This window comes from Sinocyclocheilus anshuiensis, unplaced genomic scaffold (genome assembly GCF_001515605.1).
Source record: "Sinocyclocheilus anshuiensis isolate Anshui unplaced genomic scaffold, SAMN03320099.WGS_v1.1 scaffold207, whole genome shotgun sequence".
Lineage (NCBI taxonomy): Eukaryota > Metazoa > Chordata > Actinopteri > Cypriniformes > Cyprinidae > Sinocyclocheilus > Sinocyclocheilus anshuiensis.
This window is the reverse complement of record NW_015551045.1, coordinates 4,307,174-4,326,880: the sequence shown is the minus strand read 5'-3', so window position 1 is coordinate 4,326,880 and position 19,707 is coordinate 4,307,174. Positions and strand designations below refer to the sequence as shown.

Here is a 19,707-nt window from a genome sequence, read left to right as displayed (position 1 = left end):
ATCTTTTAGTTTTAAGTCGGTTTGAACAATCCGGATAAGCGCAAGTACGTACCATTTTGATTAGCCGTCGTACCTACAATGACTGTGCACTGTGTAACCAATGAGTGACGTATACGCGCGAGAGATCACTTCCGGCGCTTGCGTAAACTACGCCAGAGCGCGCACACACCTCACGCACTGGATGCCGTGCGCGCGCGTGCCCAAAGACAGTTGGACATAGTGGTGTATTAGAGGAAAAATATGATATAAATACTGTTCGGTTTCTGGCACAAACCGATCGTTTCGTGTCTTAGGACATCAATGTGTCGTCACGAGCCGCAGGGTTTAATTTGGATTTGTCTGTGCATGTTTTTTTTACTCTCATAGATTTTGTTACCATTGCCATGCATTATACGACTGATAGACTGCAACGGTTGGAGTTAAAAATCATCAAATGTGTTCTACTGAAGAAACAAAGTCACCTACATCTTGGATGCCCTGGGGGTAAGCAGATAAACATCACATTTTCATTCTTGGGTGAACTATCCCTTTAAGGCCCTTTCCCACCAAGAATGATAACTATTAGCATCCACACCAATGCACAATATAGATCTGTTTGTTTTAAACAGTCACTTTAAATGCTAGAGCTCTTTAAAGCAGGAAGGGTTCTGGTCGGCTGTCAATGTTTGTATCACTCATCAACGTTTTAGTTGTGGTGTGTACTCTGCTATTCTTTTAATACAACTATTTTGTATAACTTAGTTATTGTTCTTTGTGTGAACAAAAACGAACAAAAACTACGTGTGTTAATGCTAATGTTGGTCTGTTGTAGGATGCCCATGAGACGGATGTACAGGCACAGATCAGACTCCAGTTTATAGACGTGAATGGCGATCCTTTGGATGTCCAGAGGTCTATGCAAAGCACACAGAAGGGCAAGAAAACGGAGTTCAAAACCCTTGAGGGTGTCATTAAAAGATTCAAGTAGGTTTTACATGTGTCATACTCAACTGTTTAAAAGTTTGGCATCTGTAAGGTTTTTAAAACTATTTTTAAATGGTCTCTTATGTTCACAAGGCTTCACTTATTTGATTACAAATACTGTGATTGAAAAGCTGAATTTGCAGCAGACATTACTTAAGTCTTCAGTGTTATGTTTGCCACTCAAGAAACATTTGCTATTTTTATTAATGGTGAAATTTGTACATTATGGTCCCTGTCTGAAGGACCACATTTGCTTGTTTGGCATTAATATGTCTTGAGCTCTCTTGCTGTCAGGCACGGAAAGAAAGTGAGCCTGATCCATAAATGTGCTGAAATGGACCGTGAGATGATCTCAGCACTGGGCGTCTCCAAGGCTGTTATCAACCATGTCATCTTCTGCCACCAAGAGGAGTCCAACTGGCCTCTCAGTGAAGGAAAGGCCCTCAAGCAGAAGTTTGATGACATTTTCTCAGCCACAAGGTATGTTGATCTGGACAACAGGTTTCTCACTGAAGCTTCTGTCGCTCAGTCATATGTGACCCTGGACCACAAAAGCAGTCATAAGGGTCAAATTTTCTGAAATTGAGATTTATACATCATCTGAAAGCGGAATAAATAAGCTTTCCATTGATGTATGGTTTGTTAGGATATTTGGCCGAGATACAACTATTTGAAAATCTAATCTGAGGGTGCTAAAAAAATAAAATATTGAGAAAATCACCTTTAAAGTTGTCCAAATGAAGCAATGCGTAGGCCTGTCGCAATAATCAATATATCGACTTATCGCGCAATATATGTACATGACCTTGGTGTAATTTTTGGTGACGCAATATATCGCCCATTATATTTACTTAAAAATGAATGTCACCATGTTTTGTACATTCCATTTGCACCTGTGTCTTTTGCAGCTTCTCGTACATAATGAAAAGATGCTTCTACAAAAAAGTTTCATCTGCAGATATGGTCTTGTTTAGGGATCTGTGCCTTTGTGCATACAGACATCTGACTGCTAAGTAGTGATTGTGTTTTTCAGCAATAGTGTGCACTCTTAATTTACAGAGAAAAGAAGGTCAGGAAAAAATCTGCAGATGTAAAAATCGCCATACAAGTTCTTTGTGCATTTTTCTTTTTTTCTACTTGTTACTTTGCACTTTTTGTTAGAAAATGTTTATTTACTATTTATTCAAGTTCTTTAAGGTATCTAATATTTTGATACTTAATTTCCATGATCTAAATATTCCAAAAAATGTAAAGTTTGTTGTCATTTGGAAGTGTGTAGGCCTTCTTGCATTATTATGCTGTTACATTATGATTATATATTCAGTGGCATAAAATGGTCTTTAAAATGACAATAATATCGCTTATCGCAATTATTTCTGGGGCAATATATCGCACAACAAAAAGTTATCGTGACAGACCTAGCAATGCGTATTACTAATCAAAAATTAAGTTTTCATGTATTTATGGTAGGAAATTTACAAAATATCTTCATGGAACATTATCTTTACTTAATATCCTAATGAAAAAAAAAATCAGTAATTTTGATTACTTATGACTGGTTTTGTGGTCCAGGGTCACATATAAATTTGTTCCCCCCTAAGGTCTACAATTTGCATCATATTTTAGTTTTTCATTTTACATCATCTCTGCTTACATTCTCTGCTTTCTTATTTTTGTCTTATCAATAATGTTTTTTTTTGTTTGTTTGTTTGTTTGTTTTTTGGGGGGAAATTTACTGTATGTGTTCACCAAGCCATTTAATCTCAAAAGATCTAGGGAAAATGGTGCTTGCTGTAATATCTACACAATATACAGTATGTTTTGTAAATGCTCTTACACCAGTAGGTGGCGCTAAATGAGTGTTTATTAATGTGTTATTGGAGAGATAGTAATTCTTTGCTTAGCTACAACTGAAACAGTGGACATTCAGTGGATTCAGTCTTTGATTAATTTGTGAAACCCACTAATTATATCGTTTTAATTATCCATACAAATATATTGTTGAGCAGCCTAACTAAAAGATTGGTGAAACCCCACTAATTATATATTTTTAATTATCCATACAAATAAATTGTTGAGCAGCCTAACTGAAACTAATTATTTGTTAAAACCCTACTAAACTAAATTTGTAGTTATTCAGTTACTTTTCTTTACCATTGATTTTTCGTATGTTGTCTTTTACACATATTAAGGTAGCATCACGGATAAATGCCTGGAAATAACCAAAAACCTTTGTTTGAAGGTACATTAAGGTATTGGAGACCCTGCGGGCACTGAGGATGAAGCAGGCCAGCACTGTCAAAACCTGCCAGACGGAGCTCAAGTACCTGAAACAGAACAAAGATAAAGCCCAAGAGATTAGAGAGCTGCTGTCCACTAAAGAGGCTCAGCTGGTTTCCTCTAAAGAAAGTGTCCAACGCATCGAAAGTCAGATAGACCCACTGGAGGTGAGATACAAAGAATTTGTGACACCAATTTTTATGATGACTCGAAAGATTAAATGCCATGGGATTTTTTATTTTTTTTATTTTTTTTAGGTCTGTGGCAGTTCATTGTTTTGGAAAATTAATTTTTAAAAATGTATTTAATGTAGGTGATTGTAATGCAGATTAGGGTACCAGTCACAGCATATACCACAGTTCAATTTCAACCCAAAGGCTTATGCATATTCTCCAAACACACTTTCCTCATATTTTCAGAATCGAATGAATGACATAGACAGTAGCCTCAGCAAAGTGATGAAGTTGGATATTGACATCAAAGCTTTGGACAGCAGGAAGAAACAGATGGAGGATGATAACCGGGAACTAGAGGAAAAGATGGAACAGGTAACCAAAGAAAAAAAACAAAAACATGTCATCAGTTATGAAAGTTTCACTACTATCCGTATTAGTCATAAATGCTAGATAATGATCATCTGAAAGCACAGGAAGTGTTTTGCACAGAAAACATGCACAGGATGTTCAGTAATGGATGTTTTTGGTATACTTATGACATTTTTCATTTTATGGTGAAACAAGGGGTTAGCTTTTGCAAGCTCATCTTTCTATTCAAGTTGTCTCTTTCTCTCCTCAAAGATTTCTTCTGTGTCTTTAAATTATACTAAAACAGAGACACTTATTTATTACTAGTTAATATTAACAATATATATTGGCAGTCATGGCCTAATGGTTAGAGACTCAGAATTGTTGCAGGTTCAAGTCTCAGTACCAGCAGGAATTGTAGATGGGGAGAGTGAATGTACAGCGCTCTCTTCTACCTTCAGTACCCACAACTGAGGTGCCCTTGAGCAAGGCACCAAACACCCAATTGCCCCACTACTACTCACTGCTGTGTGTATGCACTCTGTGTATGCATGGGTTAAATGCAGAGCAATTCCGAGTATGGGACACTGTACTTGGCCACACGTTACGTCACTTTAAACTATTATTTATACCTTCTTGTCTGGAGAAATTGTTTGTTGTCTGCATTACAATGAAAACTAATACCATGTTTTCTAAAAATATCACCTAAAGGGAGCGTGTATATCCCAAAAACAAGAGGCCTAAGACAAAGCCTTGCGCCACACCATTTGTTCATTCATTGAGGAACCCTGACTCTGTGTTGTGCTGTTTTAGGTGTTCCATGGCACAGATGATCAGCTGCAGGACATGTATCAGAACCACCAGAGGAATGTGAAGGAGAAGGAACGGAGACTTGCGGAGTGCCAGCATGATCTTGAACGTGCCGGCCGAGAGTGCCAGAGGATGAACTGCATCAAATCTGACCTGCTAGTTGAGCAAGGTAGTCAGATTTCCCTTTATGCATCAGTGATTGATGTATGTGTTGGTTCTCTAAATATCCTCAAATGGTTTAGTTGATTCTAATATTTTTTAAAAATCACTAGAAGAAAAATGATGTCCTTTTAGTTTATATCACAGCCTGGCAAAACCATGATTTGCTACTTGCTTTTGCAAGTCAGAGGAAGGTTTTTTTTGGGAGGTTGCAACCAATGAATATCTGTTCATTACATCTTTGATTTAATGGCAAAAAAAACACTTTTTTAACCACATTAAACACACAAGCACTTGAATGTGGCCAAGTAATTTTGCTCATATTGCTTTTTAGCAGCACATATGAAGTTTATTCTTTCTAAGAGCTGTTCATCATAATTTTTTGTTCGTTTGAAGGCCGTCTGCAGTTGGAGGCAGATAGACACACACAAAACATTAAAAAGAGGGTCACCCAGGTCAAGAGTTTAGCATCTTTCCTGGAGTTGGAGGGTTATGACCGGACCACTCTTAATGAGCGACAGCTCCAGAGCTTCCACAGACAAGTCAAAGAGAGACTGGACCAGGACACAGAGGCCCTTAACCAAACTATGGTAAAGTAACACTTTATAGTAACTAACTATATTTTATATCATTGTGTTTATTTATTTAGTGCTTAACAGAAAGTCAATATAGAAAATAATATAATCAGATAGGCACACAACTTTTTATTTATCAGTTATAAGTTCAATATTAGTATTTTAACATGTTGCCATTTTTTAATAATCATTTCTTAATTTGTTTTCAGCATGATATGCAGGAGAAAGAGGCACAGAAGCAGCAAAGCATCGATGATCTCCGAGATAAAAAGACAGGTCTAGAGAGAACCATTGAGCTGAAGAGAGACATACAGGCCAAGAAACAACAGGAACTGAAAAACATCAAGTTTGACCTCCAAAGACTGGAGGGCTCCTCAAGCAGACTACAGGAGCTAGAAACTGAACTTCAGAAAGCGGTTAGGCCTGTGCTACTGCACTACACCTCGCATGACTTCCTTTGAGCATGCAGATGTATTTGTATTAATGTTCTGTTGTTTTCCTCAACTGATTCCTTAACTAAATTGGCTAAATTTGAAAATAAATGTGTAAAACGAAAAACAAATATAAATGTCTGACTAATCTGCATCTAACAGAACTAACATCAGTGGCACCTGTATTGCTTTTAGATATATCTCTTAAAGTGTGTGTTCATAGGAGCGTGAGCTTGATAATGCCGTACAGGCCTGTACGGTGGACAGTCTAAAGGTAGAGGTAGTTGAACTACAGAAGGAGAAAACTGAACTGGATCAGGCCCAGCGCAAGCTAGACCAGGAGATGGAATTACTCAACACACATACCGCGGCACGCACACAGATGGACATGCTCAAGAAGACCAAGGTGAGCTCACATACCATCACTCTTTTGTCCATTAGTGGCCAGTCCCCACTTTAATGGCAAAAACAAATATAACAAACATAAAATAAATGTCTTTGGGCAATAACACATCTGAACAGCAAGACCTTAACAAAAACCATCCAGGATACAGCTAATAATAGTGCACAATGAAAGAAACAAGCCTATTTATAACTTTAGAATTATTTATTTATAAGTATAAATAGGATCTAACTACTTTTTACAATTATTGCTAAGAAAATACTGCTACTTTTACATAGTGTAAATAGAATCTATCGCTATTTTCACTTAGTGTAAACGGCATATTGCTAAGAAAATACTTGCAAGCTTTATACTAGTGGTAATAAACTAACGAAACCCTAATTTTGAACAATACCGTATCAATACCATACCAGTGTTTTATGGACTCTTGCACTTGAACTTGCACATATTATTACTGTTGACCACATAAACGATGCTTTAAAGTTAAAATTTGGGCTACGTACTAGAGTTAACTGTCTAACAATATTACTCTTTTTAAACAGGTTTTACTGCACCGGCTTTTAAAATAACACTTTATATTTGCATAGCTTAATAAGGCAAGGCAAGTTTATTTATATAGCACATTTCATACACAATGGTATACACATTCTTGTGAAGGCCGGTGAGAAGACCATTACAATAGTCCTCCCTGCTGGTGATCAAGGTATGAACAAGTTTCTCCAAGTCTTGACTGGAAACAAAACAGCTTGCTAATCGCCTTCCTGATATTATTGATCTTCTCCGAAAAGAAGGAAGCAAACTCATTGCATTTGCTGTCGGAGAGCATTTCACTGGCAATCTGACTTGGGGGGTTTGTCAGTCTCTCAACAGTAGCAAAAAGAGTGCGAGTGTTGTTTAAGTTACTGTTTATAAGGTTTGAGAAGAGTGACTGTCTAGCTTTGCCTAGTTCCACATTGAAAGCATGAAGGCTGTCTTTATAGATGCTATAGTGAATTTCAAGTTTCGTCTTCCGCCACATCCGCTCAGCTTTTCTGCATTGACTTTTCATACTCTGAACTGCTGTTGATTTTCTCCAAGCTGATTTCTGTCTGCCAGTCTTCTTGCTGACTTTCACAGGAGCAATGTCATCAATAACATTCTTAACTTTTGAGTTAAAAGAATCAAGGAGGAGATCAACAGAGTCTGCAGAAATGCTTGGTGTTAAAGATATAGCCTCGATAAATAGCACACTAGTGTTTTCGTTAATGCATCTCTTTCTGACAGAGACAGATCTAGATTCAGTGGTCTAGATAGCTTAGCTTTATAAATGCATAGCTTTATAGCATAGCTTTAAATGCATAACTTTAGCATAGCTTTATAAATTACTTGACTAATGTTTTTAGTTTTTTTTTTACAGTAAATTGTTAAAGTAAAATGTAAAAACATGGATAAGTTTTCTACGATGTTTTCGCTTTGGTTTGAACTAAAACAATGCATCCGTGTGATGCAGCTGACACAGAATATCATACGCTGTTTACGTTCAGTGGATACTCTCCAAAATGGCGCCAGGATGATGCGGAGGAGACGAATTGTTGAATAAAGTAGTTATTTTTGTTTTCTTTGCGTACAAAAAGTATTCTCTTAGCTTCGTAAAATTACGGATGAACCCCTGATGTCACATGTATTATTTTACCGATCTCCTTGCTACGTTTCTGGACCTTGATCGTGGTAATTACATTGCTGTCTTACGGGAGGGTCAGAGAGCGCTCAGAATTCATCAAAATATCTTCATTTGTGTTCCGAAGGTGAACTGAGGTCTTATGTGTTTAGAACGACATGAGGGTGAGTAATTAATTACATAATTTTCATTTTTGGGTGAACTATCCCTATAATATATGCCACAAAATCATTAACGGGGTCATATGATGCGATTTAAATTTGTCCTTTCTCTTTGGAGTGTTACAAGCTCTTGGTTCATAAAGAAGATCTGTAAAGTTGCAAAGACTAAAGTCTCAAATCCAAAGAGATATTCTTTATAAAAGTTAAGAGTCAACCACGCCTACCTAAAACGGCTCATTCTAACACGCCTCCACGTCTACGTCACGATGTAGGAAGATTTGCATAACGCCGGCCAAATGTTCACGCAAAGAAAGAAGGCGTAACTTTGATTCTCGCTGTAGTATTATTGCTGCCGCCGCCACCATGTTGTGGAGACGCTGTGTGTTTCGTTATGAAAGCGAAACTACTTTGTTTGGCCTTCCAAAAGAGGACATGACTAGAAATTAGTGGTTAAGTTGTATTTACAACACTGTTCCAGAACAGTTCAAACCGAATATTCAGATGTGTGCAGCACATTTTATGGAGGATGAGGACCGTTTCCTGGGAGAGTAGCCTACAATGCCGGTGTCTGTTTCTATAAAGTGGGGCAATTCCAACTTTGCAAGGACAGTCTGGTGCTTCTGACTCACAGCCTGTAAAAGTACGTTTTCATATTTAAAGAATTTGCCACTGATGATTCAAACGTGAGTTTTGAGCAGTGTAGAGTAGCGCTTGTTGTTTGTCGTTTCTCCGATCACAAATGCAGACATAGTTTTATGTTTATGCGGCGCGTAAAAGACAGTATAAGTCATTATAATCAGTAATTATGTCCCCACTGGATACAACAAATGCCCCGTTTGTAATGGGTTTTATTGGTTTTGTCTCATCGCACCGGGACACGGCATCACAGTATGGTAAGGGGCGTAACATTTCCGTCACGCGCTTGAGGTATTCAGCCAATCACAACGCACTGGATAGCTGGCCAATCAGAGCACACCTCACTTTTCAGAACGATGAGCTTTGTAAAAATCGACGCGTTTCAGAAAGGCGGGGCATAGAGGAGAAACAATAATGTACATTATGTGGAATATAATGTGTTTTTTGAACCTTAAACCGCAACCTTAAACATTTCATTACACCAAATACACAAAATAATGTTATTTTTTAGCAACGTCATATGACCCCTTTAATAATAATAGATGTGTATTACAGGGTTCATACGGTCATGAAAAACCTGGAAAAGTTATGGAATTTTAAGATAGCAATTTCCGAGCCTGGAAAAGTTTTGGAAAAATAAATAAACCCAGGAAGTTTTAGAGAAGTCTTGGAAATGAATTTCACAAATCTCTGTATAATAGAACTGGGCTATGTTTAATCAGGTCCTGAATTTCGGTGCACGGTTGAGCATATATTGCATAGTTTGCATTGTTTTACTCATTCCCGCAGCTTTCGAGTTAAAAATGAGGGAAATTCCTGCACAATTTATTCAGTATAGCATGTAGGTTAGAATAGTAAATAAATCCACACAGACCGGCAGATTAAATCAGTCATTTTAAAACAGCGTGAGTGATTTAGCTGTACCTTCTCTCTTTCACTCTCTCAAAGTGGCTTCACATCGGTGCATTTCATCTGCACTACAAGAGCTGCTGCACACTGTGATACAAGAGAACTCTCACTTGTCTAATTGGGTCATTGTTGCATTGTCACAAACATGTATCATTTGAACATCTTTTTAAAATCTTTTTTTTTAAGCCATCCACATACTCCAAAGGCAGTTTTTGTGTGTGCTCACAGTCACATGTGTAAAGCTGCTTTGCGAGTACCATATTAAGTTATTTTTCGCAGCTTGTTGCACTTAAGTGGCCAAATACACACAAAATTATGTCAAAATGACCATACTGGCAAGTAGCTGTTTTTAAATTACCGTTTATTCCATTTTTTTTATATTTTTGTACCTGAATACTACTGTTAGACTGAAACAGTTTCCAAAACGAAATTAAGGTCCTGAGTTTAACTGATAATATTGGTTAAATAAATTACAGTATTCAGTGGTTTGGTGATATGTTCTCTGCGTGGAGTAAAGTCTGGTGCAGTTGTAGCTTGTACTTATTATTATAACAAATAGCAAACAAGTAGCATTAATAGTCATTTAGTTTTAGTTAACATATGCTATGATAAATTTGAACAGATTTTTATTCTTATTGTAAAAAAAATGGAACATTAGGTCATGATATTGTCTTAAAAATCATGGAAATATCATGGACATTTATTGGTAAAAATGTGTACGAACCCTGGTATTAGTACGTCTGCACATTGCTTGCAGTATATAACTGTAACACCTAGATGTCAGTACATGTCTATATATCAGTGGTGGCCAACGTCGGTCCTGCATGGAGAGCCGCAGACTGTGGCTCTCTGGCACCGACGTTTTCAGAAAATGTGTTTATACTAGTATTTATACTACTTTAAAGCAATGTAGTATAAAAGCAAAGAGATTATAGCTATGTTCAGAATGGAATACCTCAATACTACTATTAATTTACTTTACTCAGTATACAGATATTCTGTATACAAGGAATACTTAAATTATCTACTACTATTGTCAAATGTTCAGAATTCAGTCAGAACACACTGTGACAACAGTCTAGCATGCCACTATTTGAAACATTTATTGAAAAATACTAGGCAAATGCTTATATATAGCAGTTTTTATTATCAGTGCTTATGCCAGACAGAAATAGTTTATCTCTGCTTTGGATTCCAGATGGAAAAAGAGGAGCAAGTGAGGACGATCAGTTCGAGACATAATGAAGAGCTGGTGTCTCTGATGGGACACTTCCCAAGCAAGAAAGAGCTAGAAGACTGGATCTACTCCAAATCCAAAGAGATCAACTCCACCAGAGACCGGCTTAACAAAATGAAGTCTGTTACACTTTTTAATGATTTCTTTTTCTACAAACATTTGTATAATAGTAGTTCTTTATTAGAATAGAATAAGCTAGAGAATGCCATAAACAATGATTTTTAGTGTGAGGTTGGAATATGTTTTGTGCAGGTAACAGAGACTCTAAACGTCTACGTGACAAGCGACACATGCACATACACTGACCTTGATACAACAGAAAATACTGACATTTGAACAACCACCCACATACTTAAGTAATATATTCTCAAGAAGACATATAAGTAGTTTCGATGCCGGGTTGCTGAGGAATAGGTCATCTTCAGGGCAGTGGAACACGCAATGTTGTATTCAAATGGTGACGTTTAGCTTACACAGACAGGTATAATAAAGCTGTCTAGACAAACATCACTAAAAATTCATATTAAAGAGTTGCACTTGTAGTAGTGTATGTGAAATGTTCATAAAAAAAAAACGAATTCAGTAAAATACATGTTAAATAATGTTGTAGAATGTACAGTTTTCCAAATGCTTTATTTCCAAAGTAAAAACAATATATTTGATTTTTCTCCAGCTTACAGTGTGAACAACAGCAACAGTGGTGATTTTTTTAGGATTTAAACATGTTGCCCTGTTATTGTAATGCACTGTTTCAGGCTTGAAAAATGTTATGTAAACTAGCATTGCTAGACAACAAGACTCTTGAACAAAAATGTTAATTTTTGATTCTTAGTAAGGAGCTTGCATCTGGAGAACAGAAGAAGACTCACTTTACTGCAGAAGTCAAACGTAAGGAAGAGCAGCTGGCCAGCTATGAAGAGAGACTTTTCAGTGTGTGCGGCAGTCAGGACTTTGAGTCGGACTTGGACAAACTGGAGGATGAGTTGGAGAAGTGTTCCAAACAGAGAGGTACAAAAGTGTGTTCAGCTCTTACCAAACATTTTTGAGCTACACAAATATACATGTACATTTGCTGTGCTAATTTTGGAGGCAAATCGTCAAAATGGCGCAGACTTAATGTACGTTTCATACCAAATGATACACAAACCCACAAGGGCAAGGGGACGCATTTCGTGAATGATGGCCTTTGAATTCTGCTTAAGTTTGTGGATTTTGCAGATGAAGATTCCGTGTGGGCCTGGTTTATAGTAAATTACTGATCATTACCAGACAGGATATTGCAGTTTTTTTACCAAGTACAGCAATAACTGTAGATATGAGGTTGCATGCTGGTGACTCTAATGTGGTAGGTGATAATGTTACCCACACAGTTGAAGTTAAGTAGTTTGTACCAGTTTCATTACCCTGTTTGTGCTAATTCAGAACATCTCCAGTTTTCAGTCTTCTGGATTGTTTTCTGAGCAGCTATGCTGGCGGGTGCCACAGCCGTGTACAGTCAGTTCATCAGTCAGCTGACGGAGGAGTGCGAGCCCTGCTGTCCCGTGTGTCAGCGTGTGTTCCCGTCAGAGGCAGAGCTCCAAGACATCATTAATGACATGCAGTCCAAGCTGCGGCTCGTCCCAGACAAACTAAAGAACACTGAGCATGACCTGAAGAGGAAGGAGCGCAGGCGTGATGAAATGATGGCACTGAAGCCCATCAGGCAATAATAATGTTTTTTTGTTTTTTTTTATCTGTCCATTCTCTCTATATTTATCTATCCTCCATTCATGCATCCTTCCATCTTTTACGTTACCTATATTTCCATCCATCCTTCACCTATTTATCACTACATCCATGCATCCATTCTACTGCTTTTTGTCCATTCATTCGTCCATCCACCTATTAAGCCCTTCATCCAGCCATCTGTCCGCCCACATATTTACCCCTCATCCATATATCCATCCATCTTGCACTTCACATTTTTATCCATCCATCTGTAAGGATGGTTTCCCTACGGTGGTTCAGGCTGTAGGATTGCCGAATGACTAAAGAAACGCTATCAGCACGTAAGATAGGTTTGGGACAGGAAAGCAGAAGTCTTTGATACATTTTGACTTTACACATCCTTCACCTGTTTATCATTTCATCCATCCATCCGTCCTACTTTTTGTCCATCCAGTCGTCTGTCCACCTATTAACCTCTTCAACCAGCCATCTGTCCATCCACCTTTTTACCCTTTCATCCATCCATCCATCTTTTACTTCACATATTTATCCGTCCGTCCTTCACCTGTTCATCACTTCATCCATCCATCCATCCTCCTTACTCCGTTTTTGTCCATATATTAACCCTTTCAACCAGCCATCTGTCTGTCGTTCTATTTACGCCTTCACCTATCCATCCATCTGTCCACCTATCAACCCCTTTATTCAGCTATCTGTCCATCCACTTAGTTACTCCTTCAGCTATCCATCTATCCATCCATCTGTCCACCTATCAACCCCTTTATTCAGCTATCTGTCCATCCACTTAGTTACTCCTTCAGCTATCCATCTATCCATCCATCTGTCCACCTATCAACCCCTTTATTCAGCTATCTGTCCATCCACTTAGTTACTCCTTCAGCTATCCATCTATCCGTCCATCTGTCCACCTGTTTACCTCCTCATCTATTCATCCATCCATCCATTCACCTATTTACCCCCTTCATCCATCCAATCGTTAACCTATTTACTCCTCATCAATCCATCCACCCGTCCATTCATCCTATGTCCATCTGACCACCTATTTACTCCTTCATCCATTATCCATTTACCTATTTACCACTTCATCCATACATTTATCCATTCATCTGTCCACCTGTCTATCCATTCACCAATTTACCTCTTGATTATGCATCCACTCATCCATCCATTGAATTTTTACCCCTTCATCCATCCATTCACCTTATTACCCCTTCATACATTTGTCCATCCATCCATCTTTTTACCCCTACATCTATCCGTCTATCTGTTTACCCTTTGTCCATCCATCTGTTTACTTATTTAACCCTTTATCCATCCATCCATCCACTTACCTATTTACCTTTTCATTCATCCTTCATTTTCATATTAATACTGCTTAAGATATTGATGAATAATTTTCTAACATGTCCATCTTCTGTACTGGTAGGCAGTCCATAGCGGAGCTCCAGGAGAAAGAGCTGCCAGAGCTCAGAAATAAACTCCAGCTTGTGAATCGAGACATTGAGAAGCTAAAAGAAGACACTGAGGAGCAAGAGACCCTGCTGTGCACACTGATGTCTGAGGAAGACACAGCCAAGGCCTGTCTGCAGGAAATATCACACATGGATCGCTATCAGGTGTGAGCTCATTTCCATTTAGTCCAAACACAGACAATGCAATCCAGTTAAATGCAGCACATCAGTACAACACAGCATATACTTTGAAGTCTTATTATCACCTAGAACACTCAGAATAATTCAGTGTTGTGATTCTTATTAAATATACACTGTTGTGCAAGTTTATAGAGACTTGCATCTGGAAACAGTATTCAATACGTCACGACTTAACAAGCAGTATTTTTATCCACCTGTGCATAATCAAAATGTTTCCTATTTTCTGTAGCTTGACCTGAAGGATGTAGAAAGGAAGATCGCTCAACATGCAGCCAGGCTGCAGGGAGTTGACCTCAGCCGCTCCATGCAGCAGGTCAGCCAGGAGAAACCAGAGACCCAACACCGCCTGGACACCAGTACATTCAGCAGTTTATGTAGAATAAAAACTTCTGTGAATCTCAAGTGAATATATACTACCGTTCAAAAGGATCTGTACGTTTTTAAATCTTTTATGCTCGCCAAGGCTGCATTTGTTTGTTGATAATTAGAGCAAAAACAGTAATATTGTGAAGTATTATTACATTTAAAATATTTGATTTTAATATAAAGTTTAATTTATTCCTGTGATAGTGGAGTTGAATTTTCAGCAGCCATTCAAAAAAAAAATAAAATAAATTTAATGTGCCTGTTGCTGAACAAAAATATTAATTTCTTTAAAATAAAATTATTGACCCCAAATATTTAAACAGTCCTTGTACATTGTTTTAAACATATGTCATATTGTTATTTGCTTATATACTGTTTATATTAATATATAAGGGAAAGTGTACAGCTTAGGTACTGTAAATGGCAGCTTTTAAAATATTTGTAATCACCTTTGCCTTCACTATTTATTTTTTTAAGTAGTTCTTTGCAGTGAATATCTTGATAAATAAGAAAATGATGGGCCCTCAATTCATAAAAGTCATAAAAACGGCATGTATTATTGTCACACCACAGGACTTGTCAACTTCCCAAAGTATTTAATGTAAAATCAGTTCTAACATTTATTAAAACTCTGTGTTCAATTGATGTTTGTTCATTTGCTCCTTTTGTGTAGCCTGCAGTAAGATCGAGCTGAAGAGGAAGCTGATCCAGGACCAGCAGGAGCAGATCCAGGCCTTGAGGAGCAGTGTAAATGAGATTCGTGGAGAAAAGCTCCAGATCTCCAGCAATATGCAGAAACATCAACAGTTGGAGGAGCAGTGTGTGGAGTTCTCCACTGAGATCCAAACACTCCACAGAGACATTCGAGTGAGGAGCGCCCACTCTGCTTTAATGTGCCTTTTTATTCCTAAAGAGAAAAGTTTCATTTCATAGGTTCACTAAACAGTGCATCAGTAGCTGACATGAACACCCTCCAGGTCTGACGATTACGAGCGGGTATTCAGTCTTTCATGTTTGTCAGTCTGAGAAGTCTGTGTTTCACAGGATGATAAACCAGCAGTTACCGACTGTATTGCATTGCAGTATACTGTTCCCACAGTGTCAGCTACAGATGCAGCATTGAGTGACCTATTACATTTGTAACCTTGGTTCCCTGAGTATTAAGGGCAAGGTGATGCATAGCTTGCCATACTCCTCAGTATGTACTGCTTCCTTAGGCTTCCTTTGTAGAGAGTTCTGAGGAGTGTTGGCGCACACATGTCCTTTTGAGGCACATGCCCCATTCACACAGTAAATTACCCTAAAATTACAAGAATCAGGCACAAACGTGCTTTTCACACAAGCAACAACCCTCCATCTTTTTACTGTTAAGACACAATTCACATCAGTACCACCCTGGAGGGTGTATGTAAGGTACTGCCATAGAATCTCGTTTTCTACTCCGGGAACCAGCAAGTACAAATGCCCTAAAACTATACACTGCTTAATTTGTACAAAGTAAAACTTAAATTCATAAAAGTAATGAAAATGATCATATACACTACCGTTCACTACCGTTTATGGTCAGCAAGATTTTTTTATTTTTTATTTTTTTTAATAAATTAATACTTTATTCAGCAACAATGCATTAAACTGATTAAAAAGGAACAGACTTTTTACATTGTTACAAAAAAATCAATTTAAAATAAATTGTTGAAAAACATTATTACAGTTTACACAAAAACGGCTGTTTTCAAAATTGATAATAAGAAGAAATGTTTCTTGAGATTAGCATATTAGACTGGAGTAATTATGCTGAAATTTGGTTTTTCCATCACAGGAATAACTTACATTTTTAAATATTTATATAAAATATTAAATATTTCACCCAATAAATTGGCCATAAGATAATTATTTGAACAACAGAACCCAGACTTTTGAATCGTAGTGTAGTGTTCATCATGTTTTGTCTGTTAGGATGCAAAGGAGCAGGTGTCTCCTCTAGCTGCCACTCTGGAGAAGCTCCAGCAGGAGAAACAGGACCATGCTGAGCGCAGGAGACAGAAACAGGAGGAAGGACAGGAAAAGGTGTTGGTTAATTTGTTTTTGCATTAGTGTTTTGTTTCATCCAACTTATATTTTCTTATTACTGTGCAATTATTTACCACAGTGTACTACATCAGAGGTTGTGGATATTTACTTTAATGCAAGATGAAGTCGTTGCTGATCATCAGAGTTGACTAAAGCTTTATACTTTCTTTTAGATAAATGGAATCAAGGAAAAAGTTAAAAACTTGACCCTCCTTGAAAGAGAGATTACCAAGTACATAGAAGAGGGCAAGGACAGCTACAAAGAGGTACAACAAAATTATGTGCTTAGCTCTCGTTTCCTATATGCAATTTATTTTTCCATTTATTTTCGTTTACTTTTTGATTTCTTTAGCAAAAAGAAACTGAGCTACAAGAGGTGGACAAACAACTACACGAGGCTGAAAAACAGCGAGACAAGATCAATAAAGACATTGGCAACATTCGACAAGATATTGACACTCAGAAGGTGCCAAGCAAAGCTTGCTGTGTTTTTGCTTGTGTTATTGCATAGGCCTATGTTTTGGTGTATATAGTTCTAATACTGTGCTCATGTACACATCAGAAGTGCTGAAAAACTAATACCATGCAGCTAACAGCATTCCGAGAGATCGAAATGTCAGTGGATTGTCTGTGACATAAATTTATAGTAATATTCACACCTGTGAAGTTAGGTGGCTGATGACATGTACAATGTCCAAAAGTATAAATCTCGGATTTAAAATCGCATTTAAACCTGGAAATAAAAGTTTAGAAAAAGTTGAAACAGAAATGTTTAATGTAAGATTAAGAAACATTTAATATTCTACATTTTTTCTAGGTCACACATCGGCTGCGTTTACACTTGGCATTAACATGCGATCACTGTGGTCCGATCAAGCAGATCGGATCATCAGTCAATCAGGACACGGCGTGTTTACACTTAGCAACATCAAATGGCTTCTCTATCTGGATAACCAATCGGATCTGTATTTCCTGCGGAGTATTTAACCCTCATCCGTCCCTTGGGTTGTTTTGACCCAAAACTCATTTTTAAAGATTTTTTTAAAAATTGAGCGTTGATCGTTATGTTATGAGACTTTTTTACATTTGTCACACTTGAACCGGGAATACATGAAAAACAATTTGAGTGAATTCGAGCAGTTTAAGTGGGTGCTATAAAAAAAGTATCAAAAGTGTCATTTTGACCCGCCACTGGAAAAGAATGGAATTTACGAAAAAACTGCGGAATTTTTTTTTTTATTTTGTCACATTTGAGCATGGAGCACACACAAGAAAAAGAGTCGATTCAAGGATTCTATGTATTACATTCATTTTGACCCGGCTATAGGAATGAATGGAATGTCAGAAAAAAACAGCATTTTTTCATTTATTAGATTTTTTTGACTATACAAAATCTGACACAATCCAGAAAAGATGCATACCCAAACAAAGGGCTGAGACTGCAGAATGTCCTCAATGCACAAAAAACTCACATATCCACACACACAGGCACACACACACACAAACACACACATGGCACACACCTCCCATTGAAATACTTAATTATAGCTTGTATGATGTTTTTGCTGGGAAATGACTGTCATTTTGAAAAAAAAAATGTACGTAATGCAGTTAAATTTGAGTGATGGGGTGGAGACCAATGAGTTCATATCATATTTATATTTTTAAATGTATCTTTTATATTTATTACATATTTATGAAACTGTATGAATATGCGTGTTTGGATTCAAATTCTGTATACATTTCTTTTTCTTTTCTTTTTTTTACAAAATATAGTTTTTTTTATGTTTTGATATGTATATCTGAAAGCCTTGAGATATATCTGAAAGCTTAATGAAGCCTCAAGTTGGCTCATTTAAGAATCTCCATAGGGTTCTATAGGCCCCTCTAGTGGCTGTAATCATAAAATGCAATTTTATGTCATTTTTCCCCACCAGATGGCATCAGAGACAATCAGTGACTTATAGGATTATGACATCACTGAATTCAATTATGAACTGCCTTTAACTGAAAATTGAGTGTTTACTATTGTTATTTTGCATTAATGACACACTATTTTCTTAATCAATGCTGTACAGTTGCTTTGACACAGTCTGTATTGTTAAAAGTGCTATATAAATAAAGGTGACTTGACTTTATTTGACTTGACATATTTATGAAACTGTATGAATATGTATGTGTTTGGATTAAAATTCAGTATCAATTTCATTTTTTATTTATTTTTTACAAAATATAGTTTTTTTATGTTTTGATACATATCTGAAAGCCTTGAGATAGTTTTAAAGATTTCACTTGTTTGGCTCATTTAAGAATCTCCATAGGATTCTATAGGCCCCTCTAGTGGCTGTAATCATAAAATGCAATTTTATGTCATTTTTCCCCACCAGATGGCATCAGAGACAATCAGTGACTTATAGGTCCTGATGGATGATCATGTTTAAAGTATAAATATACAGAAATTGTCTTTTTTGTTTGTTTTGTTTTTTTTTTGGTGAAAAAAATTATAAAATATGCTAATTTTCATACAAATATCCAGAATTGAATGTGAATAAAATAAAAATAAAAACCTACATAAAAAATTAGAAAAAAAAAATTAGAAAAATGGACCAATATAAGCTTTCTGGACCAAAACAAAAAATTAGTGTCATTTTTGGCCTTCGGGTCATTTAGACCCACGAGGGATACTTTTGTTATAAGTTCGGGAGGGACGGATGAGGGTTAAACACAGCTCATTTACTTAATTTGCAATTATAAAATGTTTACTTTGTTTTATGACTTCTGGTGGCAGCTGTTTTCAAAGGATTACATATTTTTAAAGGTTCACTATGTAACTTTTTAGCGCTGTAGTGGTTAATAAATAAAACTGCATGCATCTTGCAGAAGAACACTGTAGCCAGAGCTACTGTCAGGATCATGGACTGTCTGTGTCATGTTTTGCCCCGGTTTCTGTTCCCTTATTTCAGTGATCCTCAAATCTGGCTCGCGTGATCCACTTTCCTGCAGAGTTTAGCTCCAACCCTAATCAAACAAACCTAGCTGTGATTTTCTAATGATCCTGAAGACATTGATAAGCAAACTCAGGTGTGTTTGATTAGGGTTAGAGCTAAACTCTGCAGGAAAGTGGATCTCGCGAGCCAGATTTGAGG

The 19,707-nt window shown here is 37.1% G+C and overlaps 1 protein-coding gene across 1 annotated transcript in view; it reads left to right on the top strand.

Annotated features, from left to right (window-relative positions):
* The window catches only part of LOC107661722 (DNA repair protein RAD50-like), a 35,807-nt gene that overhangs the window by 1,215 nt on the left and 14,885 nt on the right, over positions 1-19,707 (top strand). Inside the window, exons 3-19 of the mRNA XM_016451469.1 lie at positions 812-963; positions 1,258-1,443; positions 3,206-3,410; positions 3,663-3,791; positions 4,581-4,746; positions 5,133-5,326; positions 5,521-5,727; positions 5,966-6,148; positions 10,707-10,864; positions 11,578-11,753; positions 12,210-12,447; positions 13,900-14,089; positions 14,355-14,481; positions 15,165-15,358; positions 16,448-16,558; positions 16,735-16,827; positions 16,914-17,027. Of these exons, the coding sequence (XP_016306955.1) occupies positions 812-963; positions 1,258-1,443; positions 3,206-3,410; positions 3,663-3,791; positions 4,581-4,746; positions 5,133-5,326; positions 5,521-5,727; positions 5,966-6,148; positions 10,707-10,864; positions 11,578-11,753; positions 12,210-12,447; positions 13,900-14,089; positions 14,355-14,481; positions 15,165-15,358; positions 16,448-16,558; positions 16,735-16,827; positions 16,914-17,027 (2,823 nt within the window). The remainder of the gene's footprint in view (positions 1-811; positions 964-1,257; positions 1,444-3,205; positions 3,411-3,662; positions 3,792-4,580; positions 4,747-5,132; positions 5,327-5,520; positions 5,728-5,965; positions 6,149-10,706; positions 10,865-11,577; positions 11,754-12,209; positions 12,448-13,899; positions 14,090-14,354; positions 14,482-15,164; positions 15,359-16,447; positions 16,559-16,734; positions 16,828-16,913; positions 17,028-19,707) is intronic.